The following is a 20,908-nucleotide window of genomic DNA, read 5'->3' as shown; positions in this document are numbered from 1 at the left end:
TTGCCCCACCCTGTATTTTGCTCACTGGCCCATTCTTGTTCCTAACTGCTTTTCTCAGGCCCTATGACCTTGGGTGAGTCACTCTGCCACTCTGCACTCCCAATGGCTCCCTCTGTCTATGCTGCCCTCCCCTCATCGCTCTACCTGGGGACATGTGGCTTCTGACACTTGCACAGAACACAATGCTCCTTTCTCTTTGCTCCAGACCTTCTGGGCACACTTTTCAGTTCAGTGCTCTAGTTGCTCATGTATCTCTCCCCCAACAAGACATGTACTTGAGGGCAGGTCCCCCCCCACCTCCACCCAGCACAGTGCCAGGTGCACAGTGAGCTTCCGTGGTGTTGGGGGGGGTGCTGTTGGCGGCCTCCTGGTTCCTTGCAAGATGCAGTTGAGACCACGTCACACAGATGCTGACTATGCTGGTGAAAGCATGGCCTGCTTCAAGCTGCTGGAAGGGGCCGTCCTGGTATTCTGGGCCCTGACCCATTTCTGACGGCACCCCCTTCCCAGACAAAGCCTCCCCAGGAGTCTCCAAGGGTGACCCAGGAGTGGAAGCCAGAACGTCCCTTCCCATCCTGCTGCCAGGAAGAATATGCCCCACAGGATGATCTCCAAGCTCCAAGGCTCCCACCATGATCTTCCCAGCAAGAATATCAGGCTGGGAGAGAGCAAAGGGCCTGTCTGGGGGCGCTCAGAGTGCTAGCGCCCCTTCGCTGGGGAGGCTACACTTCCAGCTAGAAGTACTTTCTGCCTCAATGGATGGACGCGAGATTCCTGCCCGTGCAATGACGCTCCACCCTCCCGAGAGGTTCTCCCCCACATCCCAGGGGCAAGGCCTGGCCCCCCACTCACCTGGGCTGAGTGTGTCCGTAGCATTGTGGGTCAGGGGCTGTGACCCCTCACTGGGGGAGCCCAAGGGGACGTCCGTGGTGCCTTCAGGAAGAGAGGAGGCCAGGCTGACGGCACCCCAGGGCACCTCTGTGCTCCTGATGGGGAAGCCCAGCCCTCACCAGGTTCTCAGTGCCCACAGCATCTGGGACAGGCCTGGGATAAAGCAGGACCACCCTGTGTGTGACCTTCCTGCATCCCTTCTCCCAAGCCCACCCCTGTGCAGGTGCTGTGGCTCGTCTCACCAGGACAGGGGGGCAGGTCGCAGGCACTGGACTCGGTGGCATTGCAGGAGTAGCCGCAGGGACGCGTCCTCTGCTGGCTGCCATTGCCACAGCTTGCGCTGCAAGGAGACCAGGGGCTCCAATCCTCTTGAGGCGCGTGATCTGGGTCAAGGGAGGGAGCCAGGGGTGAGAGAGCATAGCCCACAGGGTGTACCAGAGAAAACCAGCCAAAGGGACCCATTCATCAGAAGGAGGCAGCACGTGCCAGGGCTCTGAGCCTAGCGAGCAGCCGAAGGGCTGGATTTCAGCCCCCACTCACCCCCCTGTGCCAGGGAACACCCATGCAAATGCAGGATGACCCTTCAGAGACAGCACAACCCCCAGCCACATACTCTATGCCAATACAGCAACAAAGAGGAAAAGATATCGGAGCTGGAGGTCACTTGACCACTGTCGGTGTGACCTTGAGCAAGTATCCCTTTATCTCTGAGCTATAGTTTGTTAGTTTGTTTTTTAAGTGAGAGAAAGGGAGATAGACAGATTCTGCACACACCCTAACCAAGATCCACCCAGTGACCCCCATCTGGAGCTGCTGCTCTGCCTATTTGGGGCCAGTGCTTGCAACCGAGCTATATTTAGTGCCTGAGGAAGAGGCTCCATGGAACTATCTTCCATGAAGGGTCAATAGAGCTATGGCTGTGGAAGTGGAAAACAGAGAGAGAGAAAAGGGGGAGAAGGAGGGAAAAGGGAAGAGGAGCAGATGGTCATTTTTCCTGTGTGCCCTGACCAGGAATCAAACACAGGACTTCCACACACCAGGTCGATGTTCTACCACTAAGCCATCTGGCCAGGGCCTAAGCTATAGTGTTGTTATCAAAACCCAGGGCAGGCCCTGGCCGGTTGGCTCAGCAGGCAAGCATAGGCCTGGTATGTGGATGTCCTGGGTTCGATTCCTGGCCAGGGCACAGAGGAAAAACAACCATCTGCTTCTCCACCCTTCCCCCTCTCTTTTCTCTGTATCTCTCTCTTGCCCTCCCGCAGCCAAGGCTCCATTGGAGCAAAGTTGGCCAGAGCACTGAGGATGGATCCATGGCCTCTGACTCAGGCACTAGAATGGCTCCAGTTGCAGCGGAGCAACGCACCAGATGGGTCAAGCATCGCCCCCTGGTGGGCATGCCGGGTGGATTCTGGTCAGGCGCATGCAGGAGTCTGTCTGCCTCCCCACTTCTCACTTCAGAAAAAATAAAATACAAAAATAAAAAACAAAAAACCCCAGGGTGGTAACACTTCCCTGTCACTGGGGGTATTAGAGACTGTTTCTGCTGCCCATGCTAGGAAGCCTGTCTTAGCGAGAGACTGACACACGATAGCACCCACAGCCCTCTGGCTGCGCAGGGCCTGAGACCCAGGGCCAGAGACCCTGTGGAACCCCTCAAAGCAACGACAGAACTGGTGCTCCCCTCATTTCCCAGGCAGGTCCAAGCAGGCTGGCACCCAGAGTTCAAGAATAATTAATGGAGCCCTGGCCAGTTGGCTCAGCGGTAGAGTGTCAGCCTGGCGTGCGGGGGACCCGGGTTCAATTCCCGGCCAGGGCACATAGGAGAAGCGCCCATTTGCTTCTCCACCCCCCCCCTTCCTCTCTGTCTCTCTCTTCCCCTCCCGCAGCCAAGGCTCCATTGGAGCAAAGATGGCCTGGGCGCTGGGGATGGCTCCTTGGCCTCTGCCCCAGGCGCTAGAATGGCTCTGGTCATGGCAGAGCGACCCTCTGGGGCAGAGTATCGCCCCCTGGTGGGCAGAGCGTCCGCCCGTGGTGGGCATGCCGGGTGGATCCCAGTCGGGCGCATGCGGGAGTCTGTCTGACTGTCTCCCCCCGTTTCCAGCTTCAGAAAAATACAAAAAAACAAACAAACAAAAGAATAATTAATGGAAGAAAAGCTGAAAGTAATGAACATTCTGCCTATTAGTTTATATTATTTTGGTAAACTGAGAAAAGCCTGTTAGGATTTAGTACTAATCATAGGCACTTCCATCCAATGGTAAAATAGCAGGGCTCTGGGAGAAAGGTTGCAAATGTGCATGAAATGGTCTGCACCCAGCGAAACCCTGAACTGCCTGCGCAAAAATAAACATGGCTGTCCGTCACGGGGGGGGGGGGGGCTGGCAGGATTTTTAGGTAGTATTTTCTGAACAGACTGTACTATGTGTTTTCTAATAAAAAGAAATAAAAATAGCCAACACCGCTAGCATTTTAAATGTATTCACTGGCTTAATACCCTCTACACCCAATCTTAGGCAGTAAAGATTGTGCCATTCTCCATTTTATAGAAGTAGGAACTGAGGCACAAAGAGGTTAAGTCACTTGCCTCATTTCACTCAGCTGGTAAGGGGCAGAGTCAGAATTCAAACCCACAGAGTCTGAAAATGAGGTCAGTTGTGAATGATGAGATTTATATATTTCCCAACTGGTTGGCAACTGATAAATCTCTGTTTTGCTTAGGGGATCTCAGGGCTGTTGTGAGGACCAAACGTTCCGGAGAAAAAAATTTTGCAAGCTATGGGTAATGTTACTATGTAGCTGTTGGTAGTGTCTGTACAGGCCCAAGCTCCTAGTTCCCCAGCTGCTCCGGCTCAGGAGGCTCTCAGTCCTCTGTGTACCCCCACTTCCACTCCAGACCTCGAAGGGCAGCGGTTGGGGGTGCTGATAGGGGGTGCTCACCGAAACTGTCAAGCTCCTTGAGGGTCCAGTTCCTGGAAGACAGCCAGCCCTGCTCCCAGCCGCCCGCGGCTCCGCTGAACCCAGGCTCCTCCTCGTCGTCCTCCTCCTCGTCTTTGCCCTCCTGGTCCTTGCTCTTCCTGTACCTTGAAGGGTAGAGCTCCTCCTTCTCCTCCTCCTCCCCTGGCACTCTGCCCTTGAGACTGGACCCCACCTCCTCGTGCTCTGGGTAGGCCCAGAAGAGCGGCCAGAAGAGACTCCTGGCAGAGAGCCAGCTGGGGGCAACCTGGGGCCAGCGATGGCTTGGTTCGGCCATCAGGTCCATCTCCACCTCGGCCTGGGGGTCCTCCACCACCTCGATGGTCACCTGCAGGGAGACAGACTCCAGGCCGGTCAGTGAGGCGGGGCTCAGAGGTGGACACTAAGGAGAGGGAAGGTGATGAGGGTGAAGGCAGGGGCAGGGGGAGAGAGGCCCAATCTTCCGGGCCGCTCAGGGCACATCGGGTCACAGCTTAAGACCTGGCTGTGCATCAGAATCCCCTGGAGATTTGTGTGTGTGTGTGTGTGTGTGTGTGTGTGTGTGTGTGAACGACAGAGACAGAGAGAGGGACAAAGAGTAAGAGAGAGAGAAGAGAAGCATCAATTATTCATTTTGACACTTCAGGTGTTCATTGATTGCTTTCTCATATGTACCTTGATGAGGGGGCTCCAGCTGAGCCAGTGACCCCTTGCTCAAGCCAGCGACCTTGGGCTCAAGCCCGTGACCTTGGGCTTTAAGCCAGCGATCTTTGGGCCTAAGCCAACGACTGTGGGGTCATGTCTATGATCCCACACTGAAGCCAGCGACCCCTACTCAAGCTGGTGAGCCTGCACTCAAGCCAGCAACCTCAGAGTTTTGAACCTGGGTCCTCAGTGTCCCAGGCTGACACTTGATCCACTGCACCACTGACTGCTCAGGCCCCCTGGAGATTTTTTGACTCCCCAACCCAATCTCAGATATGGATTTAACTGGTCTTAGTTGGGACCAGGCATGGTGGTTCTTTTTTTTTTTTTTTTTTAATTTTATTTATTTATTCACTTTAGAGAGGAGAGAGAGTTAGAGTGAGAGAGAGAGAAGGGGGGAGGAGCAGGAAGCATCAACTCCCATATGTGCCTTGACCAGGCAAGCCCAGGGTTTTGAACCGGTAACCTCAGCATTCCAGGTCAACGCTTTATCCACTGCGCCACAGGTCAGACAGCACGATGGTTCTAATATGTGCCAGGGTGGGGACCCACTAGTGCAGGGGTCGGGAACCTATGGCTCGCGAGCCAGATGTGGCTCTTTTTTTTTTTTTTTTTTTTCTGAAGCTGGAAACGGGGAGAGACAGTCAGACAGACTCCCGCATGCGCCCGGGATCCACCCGGCACGCCCACCAGGGGGCGACGCTCTGCCCACCAGGGGGCGATGCTCTGCCCCTCCGGGGCGTCGCTCTGTTGCGACCAGAGCCACTCTAGCGCCTGGGGCAGAGGCCAAGGAGCCATCCCCAGCACCCGGGCCATCTTTTGCTCCAATGGAGCCTCCCTGCGGGAGGGGAAGAGAGAGACAGAGAGGAAGGAGAGGGGGAGAGGTGGAGAAGCAGATGGGCGCTTCTCCTGTGTGTCCTGGCCCGGAATTGAACCCGGGACTTCTGCACGCCAGGCCGATGCTCTACCACTGAGCCAACCGGCCAGGGCCTAGATGTGGCTCTTTTGATGGCTGCATCTGGCTCACAAACTTTAATTAAAAAAATGTTAAAAATATAAAACATTCTCATGTATTATAATCCATTCACTTCCTACCACTCATGATCATGGTTGTGGGTGGCTGGAGCCAATCACAGCTGTCCTCCAGGACAACACCAAATTTTTATTGGATAATGCATAACGTACATGGGTCATTGTATGGCTCTCACGGAATTACATTTTAAAATATGTGGCATTCATGGCTCTCTCAGCCAAAAAGGTTTCCGACCCCTGGACTAGTTTAAGAAAAACTGGCTTTGAATTCTGGCTCCACCAGCCTTTAGGCTTCAGAGCTCCAGGGGCTACTAACAGCCCTGAGCCTCCACTTTCTCACTATAGAACCAGAAAACAAGAGCAAAAACAGCAAGTCCCCAGTGCGGCCCCCGAGGGACATGGGGGAACATTCTTTCACCAAGTTGTGGAGGGGAAATAGGTACTAGGAAATAATTTATGTAAAAACAAACCTTGAGCCTGACCAGGTGGTGGCGCAGTGGATAGAGCGTCGGACTGGGATGCAGAAGACCCAGGTTCGAGACCCCGAGGTCACCAGCTTGAGCGCGGGCTCATCTGGTTTGAGCAAAAAGCTCACCAGCGTGAACCCAAGGTCGCTGGCCCCAGCAAGGGGTTACTCTGCTGAAGACCCGTGGTCAAGGTACATATGAGAAAGCAATCAATGAACAACTAAGGTGTTGCAAAGCACAATGAAAAACTAATGATTGATGCTTCTCATCTCTCTCCGTTCCTGTCTGTCTGTCCCTGTCTATCCCTCTCTGACTCACTCTCTGTCTCTGTAAAAAACAAACAAACAAAAAAAACAAACAAACTTGAAACACATCAGTTGAGGTTATTATAAATTAACCTGAGGTCACTGAACAGTATTTGAGGGGGGGGAAAACAAACAGCAAAATATAAAGAAGCAGCCCTGGCCAGTTGGCTCAGCGGTAGAGCATCGGCCTGGCGTGCGGGGAACCCAGGTTCGATTCCCGGCCAGGGCACATAGGAGAAGCGCCCATTTGCTTCTCCACCCCCCACCCCCTCCTTCCTCTCTGTCTCTCTCTTCCCCTTCTGCAGCCAAGGCTCCATTGGAGCAAAGATGGCCCGGGCGCTGGGGATGGCTCCTTGGCCTCTGCCCCAGGCGCTAGAGTGGCTCTGGTCGTGGCAGAGTGATGCCCCAGAGGGACAGAGCATCGCCCCCTGGTGGGCAGAGCGTCGCCCCTGGTGGGCATGCCAGGTGGATCCAGGTTGGGCACATGCGGGAGTCTGTCTGACTGTCTCTCCCCGTTTCCAGCTTCAGAAAAAATAAAAAATAAAAAAAAAATAAAGAAGCAAGTGAACACCGCCCACTTTCCATCACTGACAGAGAACTCTCTGCGGACCTGCTTTCCAGGTATCACATGCACACATCTACTTTTAAACAGTTTCAGTTATGTTCTGCACATTCCTCTTTTGGTGGAAGTGTTTTGTAACTGTAGGTTCTATACAGAAATGCAGAATCACTGCCATTAGGGAACCAGGAGTGGCAGTGGAGTATGGGAACTGGAATTCCGCTGGTCCCCTGGTAGGCAGGCCCTCACCCACCAGATTCAACAGCTCCTTCAGGGGACTGCAGGAGGGGCTGGGCCCGGGTGGGGATCAGACCTTCAGGCTTTTCTACACAAGGCCTCCCCCCAGATTTCTGGAATCCCCTGCAGTTCAAGAAGCATTATCTGCAGCCCTGAGCAGGTAGCTCAATCGGTTAGAGCGTCGTCCCGACATCCCAAAGTTGCAAGTTTGATTCCCGATCAGGGCATGTATAAGAATCAACCAGTGAATGCATAAATAAGTGGAACCACAAACTGATGTTTCTCTTTCTCTCTAAAGTCAATTTAAGAGATAACGCATTCTCCACTCCTTTGGGCCTCACAACAGCCCGGCCAGGTTGGGGCTGTTTGTCCCTTGCTATGAGTGGGAGCTACATGAGTTGCTCCTGGTCTGCAGCTCGAAAACAAAGAAGCAGATCCTCCCCCAACAACTGCACACAGCGTGCAGAGTCAACTTCTCCAAGCCCACCCAGAACCAGGCCCTCCGAGGGATACAGGACAGGACCCCTGACCTCAGAGCTGAGCCTCAGAGCTGGGCCCAGAGCCCTCATGGCTCTCACCTGGATGTTGGGGTTCGGGGTACTCAAGTCTGTGTTGGCCAATCCCGGCAGCTTCTGCAGCTCCAGCAGCAAGGGACCGTCCTGCTGGGTCCCAGGATGCGCTGCCTCTTCCGGGGCCAGAGCTGCTGGCTGAGGTGAGCTGGGCTCTGGAAAGGCTCCCTGAGGGGGAAGGAGGTGACAGAGAGGTGACCGCGGTCACGGCCAGCCCCATGTAGACCGAAGGAGGGTGAGAGAGAGGTGACCGCGGTCAAGGCCAGCCCCATGTAGACCGAAGGAGGGTGAGAGAGAGGTGACCGCGGTCAAGGCCAGCCCCATGTAGACCGAAGGAGGGTGAGAGAGAGGTGACCGCGGTCACGGCCAGCCCCATGTAGACCCCCCCCACAAAGCTGGTCAGAGGGCATCGGGAGCCCTGGGGCCCAACCAGATCACAAACCCACCCTGTGACCGTATATCCGAACATGACAGCTTGAGCGCCTCAGAGGGCAAGTGAGGCTGTTTCCACACAGCATTTGGACAAGTGGTGCCAACGAGATGCGTGAGAGGAGGGTTAAAATCAGGCTCTACACACGGAAGAAACACAGTCCCGCCTGCTCACTGCACAGAAGGAGCAGCTGAGGCCCAGAGAGGGAAGCCGTGGTGTGAAGCCGTGGTTCCCCAGCGCAGGCCGGCTGCCTCCCAGTGCCCCAGGCTGCGGTCAGAGAGCTGAGGCTGAGCCTCCCAGCCCCACGAGTCAGAAGAGGCGGGCCCAGGAAGGACTACCAGCGGGCAGCAGCAGGCCTGGGTCCTTCCCTCCGCACGCGCCCCACCCCGGGCCCCCCAGCTGTCCATGTGGGGCTGTGTCCCCTAGCGTCTCTGACCACAGCACGCGCCCCACCCCGGCCCCCCAGCTGTCCATGTGGGGGCTGTGTCCCCTAGCATCTCTGACCACAGCACGCGCCCCACCCCGGCCCCCCAGCTGTCCATGTGGGGGCTGTGTCCCCTAGCGTCTCTGACCACAGCACGCGCCCCACCCCGGCCCCCCAGCTGTCCATGTGGGGGCTGTGTCCCCTAGCGTCTCTGACCACAGCACGCGCCCCACCCCGGCCCCCCAGCTGTCCATGTGGGGGCTGTGTCCCCTAGCATCTGACCACAGCTACCTTTCTCCGCCTGCCCACTTGGGCCCGGCCCCTTTCCTATCCCAGGCTGCTCCTACAGCCGGCCAGCTACTTCCCGCACCAGCCAGTGCTCACTGGGGCCACACGGGGACCTCCCCTGTTCAGCACAGACAGTGGAGCGAAAGGCAGACCCTGGCTGTCACTGGCTCCTGCTCCAGGGTTCCCCTGCTCAGACAGTGGGGCACTGGGGACTCAGCGGCCACCCAGCGACCACCAGGCTGCAGCCATTGCCCACGTCTTCATGCCTGGGCAGAAAGAGCACTGTTTGCAGGGGTCTCAAACTCAACTCAACATGTGGGCCGCAGAGCAAGATCACAGCCGTTTGGCGGGCCACACTAAGTCTACAAAAGGCAACTGTTACGCAACACTTTTCTCACTGCAGTTGAAAACAAAAAAAAATCAGTACAACATTGTTCGGCGGGTCGCATGCGGCCCACGGGCCGCGAGTTTGAGACCCCTGGTTTAGAGCTACACTTACGAACCTCAGCCTTGTCCCCACGTCCCATTCCTTACCTTGGGCAGGGTGGTATGGCTGAAAAAACATGTTTGTTTGTTTTTTAAACATAAATGAATCTTATTTTTTTCTTATCCTTCTTTTTGCAAGTGAGAGGAGGGGAGATAGACTACCGCATGTGCCCTGCAACCCAGCCACCCCCATCTGGGGTCGATGCTCTGCCCCTCTGGGGTCATGCTCACAACTGAGTCATCTCTAGAACCTGAAGCAGAGGCTGCACGGAGCCATCCTCAGCCCCCAGGGCCAATGTGCTCAAACCAACTGAGCCATGGCTTTGGAAGGGGAAGGGGGAGGGGGAGGGAGAGGGGGAGGGGGAGGGGGAGGGGGAGGAGGAGGGGACGGGGAAGGGGAAGGGGAAGAGAAAGAAAGAAAGAGAGAGAGAGAAGGGGTAGGGGTGGAGAAGCAGATGGTTGCTTCTCCTGTGTGCCCTGACCAGGAATCGAACCAGGGACATCCACATGCTGGCCTGATTCTCTACCACTGAGCAAACAGCTCAGGGCTCATCTCTTTTTTTTTTTTTTTTTAATGTTTATTTTATTTATTTTAGAGAGAGAAAGGGAGAAAGAGAGACAGGAACATCAACCTGTTCCTGTATGTGTCCTGACCAAGGATTGAACCTGCAACCTCTGTGCTTCAGGGTGATGCTCTAAACCAACTGTACTAACTGGCCAGGGCAAAAAACATGGTTTCTGGAGAGGCAGATCAGCGTGGGTTCAAATCCCAGCTCTGCCTCTTACTAGCTCATTCAACTTGATCTGTAACTTGAGGATAATAATTCCTACCCAGTCCCTTGGAATCAGAATTTCATTTATCATACACTTCCACAGCATCGACTGTGTGCCAAGCACTACTCTAAACATTTCATCGCCCATTTCATTTATAATGCCGGTGGCCGAGGCCAGGCAGGTCCACACTGGATTCGGGCAGATGGTGGAGAAACTGCAGAGACAGAAAGCACGGTGCCATTACCGTTTAATAGATCCTCACAACGACAGACAAGCAAACAGGCAAGGGAAAACCTCTTCTCAGGCCCCTCAGTGGCAGGGAGGCAATCCACAATCCACAATCCACCATCCGCAATCCACTGCGATTTCCCCTGAGCACAAGCACCCATAACCTCACATAGGCTGCGCACATGTGCCACTGCCACGTGCTCACGCGCTAATCAAGCACAGTCCTTGCAGCTGGTATACCAGAGAGCAAGCCTGACCTAGCTGTTTTCCCAGCATCATCCTCCCAACAACCCTCAGGGGTAAGTGCTAACTGTCAACCCCATTTGACAATGGAAACTAAAGCACCGAGCAGGCAAACCTGAGGTCACACAGACATTTAGTGGTGGAGCCAGAATCTGGACCACTGTGCTCTAACACTACAGGTGGGAGTCCTGAGAGGCCCCTTCACAAACCAGGGGCTTCATCAGTCTAGTTTCCTACTCTCATTGGCTCTTTTTTCTTGGAGAGATTCACAATCTTCTGTCTCTCCACTCTGACATTCCCTTCTGTGGTCCTCAGATGCCTAACTCCAAGGCTCCAACACTAATCACTTGGTCGCAGGGCTCTGTCTCAGCCTGGCACCAGAGTGTCTCGCTGAGTCAGGGTGCCCCGGTCTGGACAGCCAGGGTGGAGGAGTCGAGGATGGACAGATGAGTAATGGAACCACTTGAGCGCCTCCCTCACCAACCTTGGAGGTTGGAGCATTCCACACACTGCCTTGCTGGCAGCTCCCACCCACAATTCCACGGAATCCCTAATGTCCCTTTTGCTCAGAGGTTCCTGTCTACAGCCTGTGGGGCCACAGGGACGAACGAGCAGACTTTAGGCAGCAAGAGTTTAGGGTCATGCAGCTTTTCTGGCGGATCTGGATTCCACTGCCTCCTGGGCAGGTGGTTAAGCAGTGGTTCTCCTCTGGGGATATTTGGCAACGTCTGGAGACATCTGTGGTTGTCACAACTAGAGAGGGGCTGTAATGCCGGTGGCCAAGGCCAGGCAGGTCCACACTAGATTTGGGCAGACGGTAGAAAAACTGTGGAGCCGGAAAGGGTTGCGCCATTCGGTTTTTTGTTTGTTTGTTTTTTTGGTATTTCTCTGAAGCTGGAAACGGGGAGAGACAGTCAGACAGACTCCCGCATGCGCCCGACAGGGATCCACCCGGCACGCCCACCAGGGGGCGACGCTCTGCCCACGGGGGGGGGGGGCGGGATGCTCTGCCCCTCCGGGGCGTCGCTCTGTCGCGACCAGAGTCACTCTAGCGCCTGCGGCAGAGGCCAAGGAGCCATCCCCAGTGCCCGGGCCATCTTTGCTCCAATGGAGCCTCGGCTGCGGGAGGGGCAGAGAGAGACAGAGAGGAAGGAAAGAGGGAGGGGTGGAGAAGCAGATGGGTGCTTCTCCTGTGTGCCCTGGCCGGAAATCGAACCCGGGACTTCCGCACGCCAGGCCGATGCTCTACCACTGAGCCAACCGGCCAGGGCTCCATTCTGTTTTAATAGTCTTACAAAGGCAGACAAGCACACAGGCAGGGGAAACCGCCTCTCAGGGAAACAAACAGCAAAAATGGCCCCTCACAGTGGCGGGCAGGCAATCCCTGTATCCATAATCCCCACTCTCTCTCTAGCACAAGCACTCGTAGCCTTATACAGGCCACACACGCATGGCGCAGCCACACACTCACATACCAATCAGGCGAAGTGCTCTGCAGCTGGTAACCCCGCGAACAAGCCTAACACAGCTGCCCCACAGGGGCGTACAGGAGTAGAGGCCAAAGATCCTACAATGCATTGGACAGCCCTCACAACAGGAATTAGCCAGCTCAGGCTTCTTACCCTGCTCTAGAGTCAGGCTGTCTGGTCTGAATCTGAATCCAAGCAGCGGCAGGCATCTGACCTGTGGGACCCTGGCAGGGGGCAGGGGACATAACCTCTGTGAGTGTCCCGATCTATAAAGTGGCAACAGTGATGGGGAAGAGCTGGACTGTGGCGGCGAGTGCTGAGAATGTTCAATTCTAGTTCTCCCTGGTGCCCAACGGAACCAGAGGGTGAGCAGTCATAGAAGTCTTGGCCAAACATCACAGCCACACATGCCACCCTCTCGTGGATCCTCCTGCTGTGTGCATCGGCCCGGGGGTTCCTGGGAGTGGACAGGGCACAGGGCAGGGGCTGGGGACATCTGGACTTAGTTTAGGTTTCTTCAGAAGCCAACACAGACTCAAGGATTCCAGGGCAAGTGGTTCCCTCAGAGGGTGATCTGGTCCCAGAAGACACACACCATGGCGGGGGGGCAGGGGTGGTGGCAGGGACGGTGGAGAGAGCAAGTCAGGGAAGGGAGGCAGCTAATACAGAATGCTCCATCAGGCTAGTGACCACAGTGGGCAACTGGAGCTCAATCCCCCTGGACGCCTCAGTTATCCCCCAGAGGGGACGGAGCTGGGCTATCTACCGACTAACTCCGCCAGCCATTGGCTGAGGGCTGCCTGGGGAGGCGGGGGGGGGCTTCGCTCTCCAGGCAGGTACTTTGGGCTTGTCTGGACAGCTCAGAGCAGACCCTAATGCCGGTGGGCGCCCTCCAGCAACTGGAAGTAAGGCCTAAGGGATATACACAGAGTCCCACAGCTGCGACCTGGGACCACCCCTGAGCCGATCTTCCATACCAGTCCAGGCCCTTTATGTGCCTTCTGTCACCCAGTCCAACTAGAGCGTCAGCTCTGTGCTGTGCAGGCAGGAATCTGTCTGCTTTGTTCACACTGTGTCCTGCGCCTAGCACGACGCGTGGCTTATTGCAGGAATTCAATAAATCATTGCTGAGTGATTAAATGAATGCCAGCATCCTGAGGAACGAGTGCGACTGTGTTAACGGTGAGGCTGCGGAGGCGCAGAGAGGGTAAGGGATCTATACGTGAGGCCTCAGTATCAGAGCTCGGGTTCAAACTCAGCTCTGCCTGAGCTCAACTCCACGCACCCGCGCACGCACACACGCATGGACGGACACTCGTGAGGATAACCCAGCATGTACAACCGCCTCTGCATTTGCAAAGCACACCCACTGCCATCATTTCGTCTGGCAGCCGAATGTGGTGGTGACGCGTGCAGGCTGGAGGCCACAGCATCTGGGTTCAAAGCTCAGCTTGTACCCTCGCTGGCTGTGTGACCTTGGGCAGCTTCCTTACCGGCCTGGGCTCCTCCCTGTGCAGATTAGAGACCTGCAGTCCCTGTCCCGACGGGCGGCTGCGTTACAATGGGGCCTCGGGTGCGGCAAGCACGAGATGAAGGTCACTTACCTGTGATGGAGGGTGCTCAGGGGGGAGAGAGGAGAGCACCCTCCCGCCAGGCACTGTGTTCGTTCTTCACATCTTCCCTGGCCTGAAGACCCCACCCCACCCCCACTGATGCAGGGTCTCTGAGCAGGTGTATCCCATGTTGTTCGGCAGTGAATTCTGAGGCTCCGGTGGGCCTGTGTAAGCACACCTGTTGTGCCCCCCCAGGAGCACTGCCCCCATCTGTGAAGCTTGCACGTGGAGCTTCATACAACTCCATTCTTCTGGGGGATGGTGTCCCTGCCCAGACAGACACGGGGTAGAGATGTACACAGGTTTCCCCCACTATCCGAAAGCAGGCATTCCTACAGAACCTTTCACAGGGCAAAATGCATAAAGCGAAGAAGTGATGACCATTGACATATATGGAAAACATTTCTGAGCCTTCCCATACCCCCATAATAACCTAGCAAATGACACAGAAACTGAAAATAACACGAACATAGGAAAAGCAGTGTCCGCTCTCTGCTCAGTGCGTGCTACCTCTAACCTCAGGGCAAAACAAAGCGGGACACTATTTTTTTTTTTTTGCTTCCTTCCCATCCTTTCTAAAATATTTGCTACTATATATATATATATATTTTTTTTTCCCCCCCTGAAGTTGGAAATGGGGAGGCAGTCAGACTCCCGCATGCGCCCGACCGGGATCCACCCGGCATGCCCACCAGGGGGTGATTCTTTGCCCATCTGGGGCATTGCTCTGTTGCAACCAGAGCCATTCCAGCGCCTGGGGCAGAGGCCACAGAGCCATCCCCAGCGCCCGGGCCAACTTTGCTCCAATGGAGCCTTGGCTGCGGGAGGGGAAGAAAGACAGAGAGGAAGAAGAGAGGGAGGGGTCGAGAAGCAGATGGGTGCTTCTCCTGTGTGCCCTTGCCGGGAATCAAACCTGGGACTCCTGCACGCCAGGCCGACGCTCTACCACTGAGCCAGCTGGCCAGGGCTGCTACCATATTTTTATTACTGCTATCTCTCTCCCTTTTTCTGTAAAAGAAATTTTCCTCTTGGATTTTTTCCAGTTAGCACACAGACAGGGACTTACGTGAGTCTTCTAGTCAAAGTGGAGTGGCGTCAGGTGAACTTCCAAGAAGCGGGGCACACCTGTACAGAGTGCAGCTTTACATTTTCTCCCTGTGTCTCTGTCACACACAGGTGCGCACACACACACGCACACAGGCCTGCAGGGACCCTCCCAGGCTTGGCCAGAAGCCCTGACCCATGTGTTTCCAGCTCACACAGGAGCCCGCATGCCCACAAACCCTGCACTGCACAAGCCTGCCCGCTACCCTGCTTCAGTCCCTCAGGGTTCCCCCATTCTCCCTGCTCCTCTCTGCCCTGGGGTCAGGGACTGGTTCCGGATAATGAAATCCAGTAGCCAGGTGCAGGCCAGCACTTCCCTCCCTGACAGCTGCAGCCACTGGGGCCCGGGCCCATCCACACAGAGCCGGGCTGCACACACAGTCACTGTGGTCCCCCAGGAGGTGCTGGACACCCAGCATGCAACAGCCAGGTTGGAGGACCGCAGGCAGAGGGACGGGGCTGGACTTCACCCTTCTTGCTGGCGGGTACCAGTCTAACCCCACCCACCAGGGCACCCAGGGGAGACCTCGAAGCTCCTCACTGTAGTCAGAGTCCCACTGGGAGAGCACGTGCCAGCGCTGGCTCGTGCTGGGTGGCCTGTGTACTCGCCCAGGGCCCTGTGCCTGGCTTACTGCTCTGCTGTTGCCATCTTGAAATGCTCAGCGACCCCACATTGTCAGCACACACTGGGCCCCACAGCCATGCGGCAGGTGCTGTCGAGCGCCCTCTATGTATTGACTCCAATTATCCCCACTTCGGAGATGAGGCAGTCAAGGATCAGAGAGGGGAAGTGACTGGCGTGGGGTCCCAAAGGGGACTGGCAGAGCGGGATCTGAGGCAGGTAGTCTGGCTGGACCCTGCTCTGCCAGCTCCAGGCAGGGGCTGGGGCTGCACCTTCCGGTTCACTGCCTGCTACTCTGAGGTGCTAAGTGTGTTGAATGAACAAAACACTAGAACAGGATGTTCTACTTTTCACATCCACCTTTCCCTTTGATCGTCATAACAACCCAGTGAGGTGCCAAGGGGGAGGAACGAGATTAGGAGGCTGAGATCCGGTGAGGTTGGGGGCTTGCCTGGGACCATGAGCAGTCAAGCCTCCAGGCACCTGGCCATTCCTTTCCTTCCCTCTCTCCCTCAACCAGCCTTCCAGTGGTTCCGTACCTCTAAGAGCAAGAAAAAAGGTCTGTAGGGAGAGCAGTGGTTATAGTCAGGGTACGGGAGGTGCCCAGCTGCAGAGAGGATAAGAGGCAAGGTCACAGGCTTGGTGGCATCAGGCAGACCTGGGTTCCAGTTCCCCTTCTGACACTCACTAATTACGTTAGAAAGACCCCAACCAAACAAGACCAATCTTCAGGAAAATACCTGCTTCTTAGTGTTGCCTACCTGGCAGGTGTGACCTTTCCACCTACAATGCTCCTCCTGCAACCCAGCCCCTGTGCCAGGCAACTGGCTGAAAAATGGTCCAGGACTGAAGCGCTAAGTGCCTCCACCCCACTGCACGACAGCCCCAGGCTTGAAGGCTCCATCCTCCGTGCTTAGCTCTCTGCTTTCAGCCAGTCCCTCAAAGTGCTTTCTTCCCTGGCAACTCAATCTGCTGCTGAAGCAGGAGCTTCCCCAGCTCTGCCCCGCATGGGACTCCTTCACAGGGGCCGTCCTTGTACCTGGAAGAGCTGTCCTCTCAGTTCTTCTCCTTGGCCTAGTCCAATCTCCATCACCCTCTATCACAGCATGGACCAAGCTCTGCCCCAAGTCCCCAACACCCCTCCCCTGTACCCCAAGGTTTTCCTTGCCTGCCTAGGAGCTAGTGGATGCCAGCATTAGTGCCCAGGACTCTAGAATTAAGCAAAGCTGGGTTTGAATCCCGGTTTACCAGTTACTAGCTGTGTAACTACAGGTTAGTTATGGGATCCACTGTCAATTTCTTTATCCCTAAAATGAGGATAACAAGACAAGAAACACAAAACCTAGGCTGTTGGGGTGATGATGATCTGATCTTAACTAGGAAAAAAGACACCCAAGGCAGAGCTGGCATTCCTTGCCTGCCCAGCATCCTCACCCTTGTAACAAACTGCCTGGTCCCAGCCCCCGCAACGACGGTGCCACTCACGTATGTGTACTGTGCTTTCATTCCCAGCATGCCGTTCAACAGAACGGGTTCTCTTATTTCCATTTGACCGTGGGAGTAAACAGGCTCAGCAACAGACCTGCCCAGAAAAGTGGTGGCATATTTTGTCCATGATGCTAATGATTTTTTTTTTTTTTTTTTGGTGACAGAGACAGAAAGAGACAAAGAGAGGGACAGATAGGGCCAAACAAGCAGGAAGAGAGATGAGAAGCATCAATTTTTGTTGTGGCACCTTAGTTGTTCATTGATTACTTTCTCATATGTGCCTTGACCGGGGGGCCACAGCAGACCAAGTGACCCCTTGCTCAAGCCAGCGACCTTGGGCTCAAGCTGGTGAGCTGTGCTCAATCCAGATGAGCCCATGCTCAAGCTGGCAACCTCGGGGTTTTGAACCTGGGTCCTCTGCGACCCAGTCCAAAGCTCTATTCACTGCGCCACCACCTGGTCAGGCGATGCTAATGATTTTGAGATTTTTCAAGGGTTTGAATGAGTGGGCTGGACATGCCATGCAAAGATAAATAAACCACAGGGTCGCCTGTGTAGCTCTTGAAATGACAGACCTGGCTCCCAATCCCAGCTAGGGGTAGCATCTCTGTGTCTCAATTTTCTCATCTGGAAAATGGGAATAATGCCCAAGTCAGAATGGTGTGACAATGAAATAACATCACAGGCCCTGGCCTGTTGGCTCAGTGGTAGAGCGTTAGCCTGTCGTGCAGGAGTCCCGGGTTCGATTCCCGGCCAGGGCAGCACACAGGAGAGGCGCCCATCTGCTTCTCCACCCCTCCCCCTCTCCTTCCTCTCTGTCTCTCTCTCCCCCTCCCGCAGCCGAAGCTCCATTGGAGCAGGGTTGGCCTGGCCGCTGAGGATGCCTCTGTGGCCTCTGCCTCAGGCACTAGGGTGGCTCTGGTTGCAACAGAGCAATGCCCTAGAGGGGCAGAGCGTCGCCCCCTGGTGGGCATGCCAGGTGGATCCTGGCCGGGCGCATGCGGGAGTCTGTCTGCCTCCCTGTTTCCAACTTCAGAAAAATACAAATAAATAAATAACATCACGTAAAGCCTTTGTACAGACTCTGCAAGGCCCAGGAGACGCTCACTTCCCTTTAGCCGTCCTATACCTTTAGATCTAAGGGCTTTATGTTCTTCAGTTTCTTCATAAAGGTCTTTGGGTTGGTCAGTTATTTCTGACATATCACCTAAGGCTCTTAGAATAGCAGGCTCTACATTCTTTCAACAATTCCTTCACTAACACCCTGGATATGTAACAACTATAACACATGTCCCACCGACCCATGGAACAATGTTTGAGCCGGACAGGACCATGGAGATGATTTAGACCCCTCATTTAAAATGTCAAGAAATAGTCCAAGGTGAGTCACACACGAATTACGACTGCCTAGGACCAGAACCACACGCCCTGGTATCCAAACTGTTTTTTCCCCCCATGCACTAATTTGCTTTAACATGTTGTTGAGGGCTCAGCCAGGCACTGCTGGGCCTGGGGACATGACTTCGGCTCTGAAATAACTCATTCTCCGAGTCTAGGCTGGTCTTGGGAGAGTATCTGGCAAACCTACCGAAAATAATTATAATGCAAAGTGGTCAGTGCTAAAATAGAAAATATTTATGCCAAACTAGTAGAAAAAACTGCCAATTTAATTAATTTTATGACCACTGTCAACTTCAATTAGGAGGTGGGGCTGGCCCGAGGCTGTTCAGTTGCTCTGGACTGTCTGAAGCAGCGGTTCTCAATGATGGAGCGTTCCTCAGGGAGTATTAGCCAAGTCTGGCTCTGTCAGGGAGGGGGAGCTACAGCCAGGGATGCTGCGAAGCATCCTACAAAGCACAACAAAGAATGATATGACCCAAAACGACAGTGCAGAGGCCAAGAAGCCCCAGTTTACAGAATGTACTCTCAACAGGGGCAAAAATTAAATTTCGGGGCAAAAAAATAAATCATAGATGTTACAATGGTTTGCCACACTCCAAAGGGCCATTGCGCATAAACAATATATCTGTTAATAAAATTCCACGGTATTGGTAGGGGTATCCTTAGGAGAGCAATAATGAAAAACGGTGGACAGACCCTGGTCCACACAAACCCCCTAAAGCGCAGCCTGGGGCCCTGTTGTCCCATCCTCTCTGGAGGGTCTCAAAAGCCTGGGCATTAACAGCATGTCCCAAGTTAGGCTCTCACTCACTCACCAATCTGCACTCTGTGTGGGCCCCTCAGTGTCCTCATCTGGAAAATGGGAAGAACTGCTCTGACCTCTTTCAAGAACAGCTCCCCGGGAGAAGTGCAGGGACCGGCCAGGACCCCCTACCACGCAGGCTTGGTCCTGCATACCTTGGAACAAGTCCAGCAGGTTTTGTCCCCATGGGGATGAATGTCCACTTCAGTCCAGTCCAGGGAGGGACCGCAGGACTGTTGACCCCTGATGACAGCAGACACAGGTTTTGACAGACTATGGTTTCCCTCCACGGCTAATGCCACTCTTTAATGTCCTACTCCTGTCCTACACCCACCCCCAAGTCCCACTCACAAACCACCTAAAAAGTGCTCCCCGACGTGTGTTGGCGACCTCATCTGCTTGTCCAAGTTCATAATAAGAGGAACTTGGCAGATTACTCACACTCAGCAAGTTGGAGGACCCCACTTACTACTAACTCACCTTGCCTCCGTTCATGCCCAGAGGGACTCAAATTCTTCGCAGATTTGACTTAAGAGGCTGCACCCTGACCATCTGAACTGCAGCAACTCCGGCCCGCACTCGGCAGAGCGCCGAGCGCCGGGCTCTGCTCCCACCGTCGCACCCTCGGAGCGCACCTGGGCCGGCGGCGCGGGCTACGTGCGCTTAGAGAGGCAGTGAGGGGACGTGGGTCGTCCCCGGGGTCTACGCCCCTCGTTCGGCACAGAAGTGAAGCTTCTCCCGGCGTGCGCGCCGCACAGCCCGGGGACAGGGGCTCCCTGCGACTGCGGCTCCCGAGGCCCCGCGCACCTGGCCTCGCCCGCCCAGCCCTCGCACCGGGTGGCCACTGCTCGCGTCCGGCCCCGCTCCCCGCGCGGCCAGAGCGGGCGGGCCGGGTGGCACCGAGCGCGCAGCCCCGCGCCCCGCTGCTCACCTCCGCCAGCCTCGCGTGGCTCCGGGGCTGGCGCCAGGGACCCCGCGGCTTGCTCAGGGGAAGCCCTCGCCCCTCCGCCAGCAGCGCCGTCAGCAGCACTGCGCCGAAGAGGAGCCCCGCGGAGCCGGGGAGCCGAGGCATCTTCTCCCTCCGAAGCCGCTCACCGGCGCCTCCGCGCCTCCCGACCGCTCCGGCTAATTTGTTGGCTCCGGGCCTCGCCCTCTCTAGGGGCGGGGAGCGCGGGGCGGCGGCTCGGCCTGGCCGCGCGCGGGTGGGTGGGGGCGCGCGCGGGCCGGGGCGCGCGGCGCGCCGCCCTCCCCTGCCTGAGTCCCGGCGGGGGCGCCCGCCCTGCTCTCGGGTCAGCTGCGCCGGGGATGTCTCCCGCCCTCCCCGGAGGGTTGGCCCCTCGGTGCTGCCTTTGATCCGGCCCTCCCGCCCTCTGTCCCCGTAGCTGTCGCCGTCGCAGCCCCAAGCGAATTCTTGTAATTGGGAATTTGCGGCCGGTCAGCAGGCGCTCTGCAGCCCTGCCCTAGGACTCCTGCGGGTCACCCTCCCCGCGGGTACTCCCGACGGCCAAGTGGGGCACGCAGATAGCCGGGGCCTCGAGCGTGAGGGATGCGCCGCAGCGCAGCGCGGGAGTCTTAAGATCTTGGGCAAATGTGTATTTATGACTCCGAGTAGGTTTGCTTGGAGAGAAGGCTTGGAAGTAACCCCCCCCCCCAAGGCTCTCCCAGCCCCCCTTCTAGGCGCAGAGACCAGAGAAACACCTGCCACTCCGCATCCGGTTTTCTCAGGGTGTTCTTAGAACACGTCACAAACCAAGACTGCGTTGAGACTCAGATGTGAGGACTGAAGGGAACCCAAGTTTTGTCACCCTGACGCTGCCTT

General features: G+C 55.8%; 1 protein-coding gene and 1 non-coding gene across 2 annotated transcripts in view; one reads left to right on the top strand and one right to left on the bottom strand.

The window, feature by feature from the left end:
• ISM2 (isthmin 2) overlaps positions 1-20,908 on the bottom strand; it is a 28,252-nt gene that overhangs the window by 2,128 nt on the left and 5,216 nt on the right. The window contains exons 2-6 of the mRNA XM_066343602.1: positions 20,021-20,499; positions 7,727-7,885; positions 3,829-4,192; positions 1,134-1,274; positions 853-933 (exon numbers count right to left, since the gene is read on the bottom strand). Coding sequence (XP_066199699.1) covers positions 853-933; positions 1,134-1,274; positions 3,829-4,192; positions 7,727-7,885; positions 20,021-20,499 — 1,224 coding nt within the window. The remainder of the gene's footprint in view (positions 1-852; positions 934-1,133; positions 1,275-3,828; positions 4,193-7,726; positions 7,886-20,020; positions 20,500-20,908) is intronic.
• Positions 17,572-17,647, top strand: TRNAD-GUC (transfer RNA aspartic acid (anticodon GUC)). Its single transcript has one exon. It is a non-coding gene; the product is annotated as a tRNA-Asp (tRNA).

This window comes from Saccopteryx leptura, chromosome 6, assembly GCF_036850995.1.
Source record: "Saccopteryx leptura isolate mSacLep1 chromosome 6, mSacLep1_pri_phased_curated, whole genome shotgun sequence".
Lineage (NCBI taxonomy): Eukaryota > Metazoa > Chordata > Mammalia > Chiroptera > Emballonuridae > Saccopteryx > Saccopteryx leptura.
Note: the sequence above shows the minus strand (reverse complement) of the source record. Positions and strands in the feature narration are given on the sequence as shown.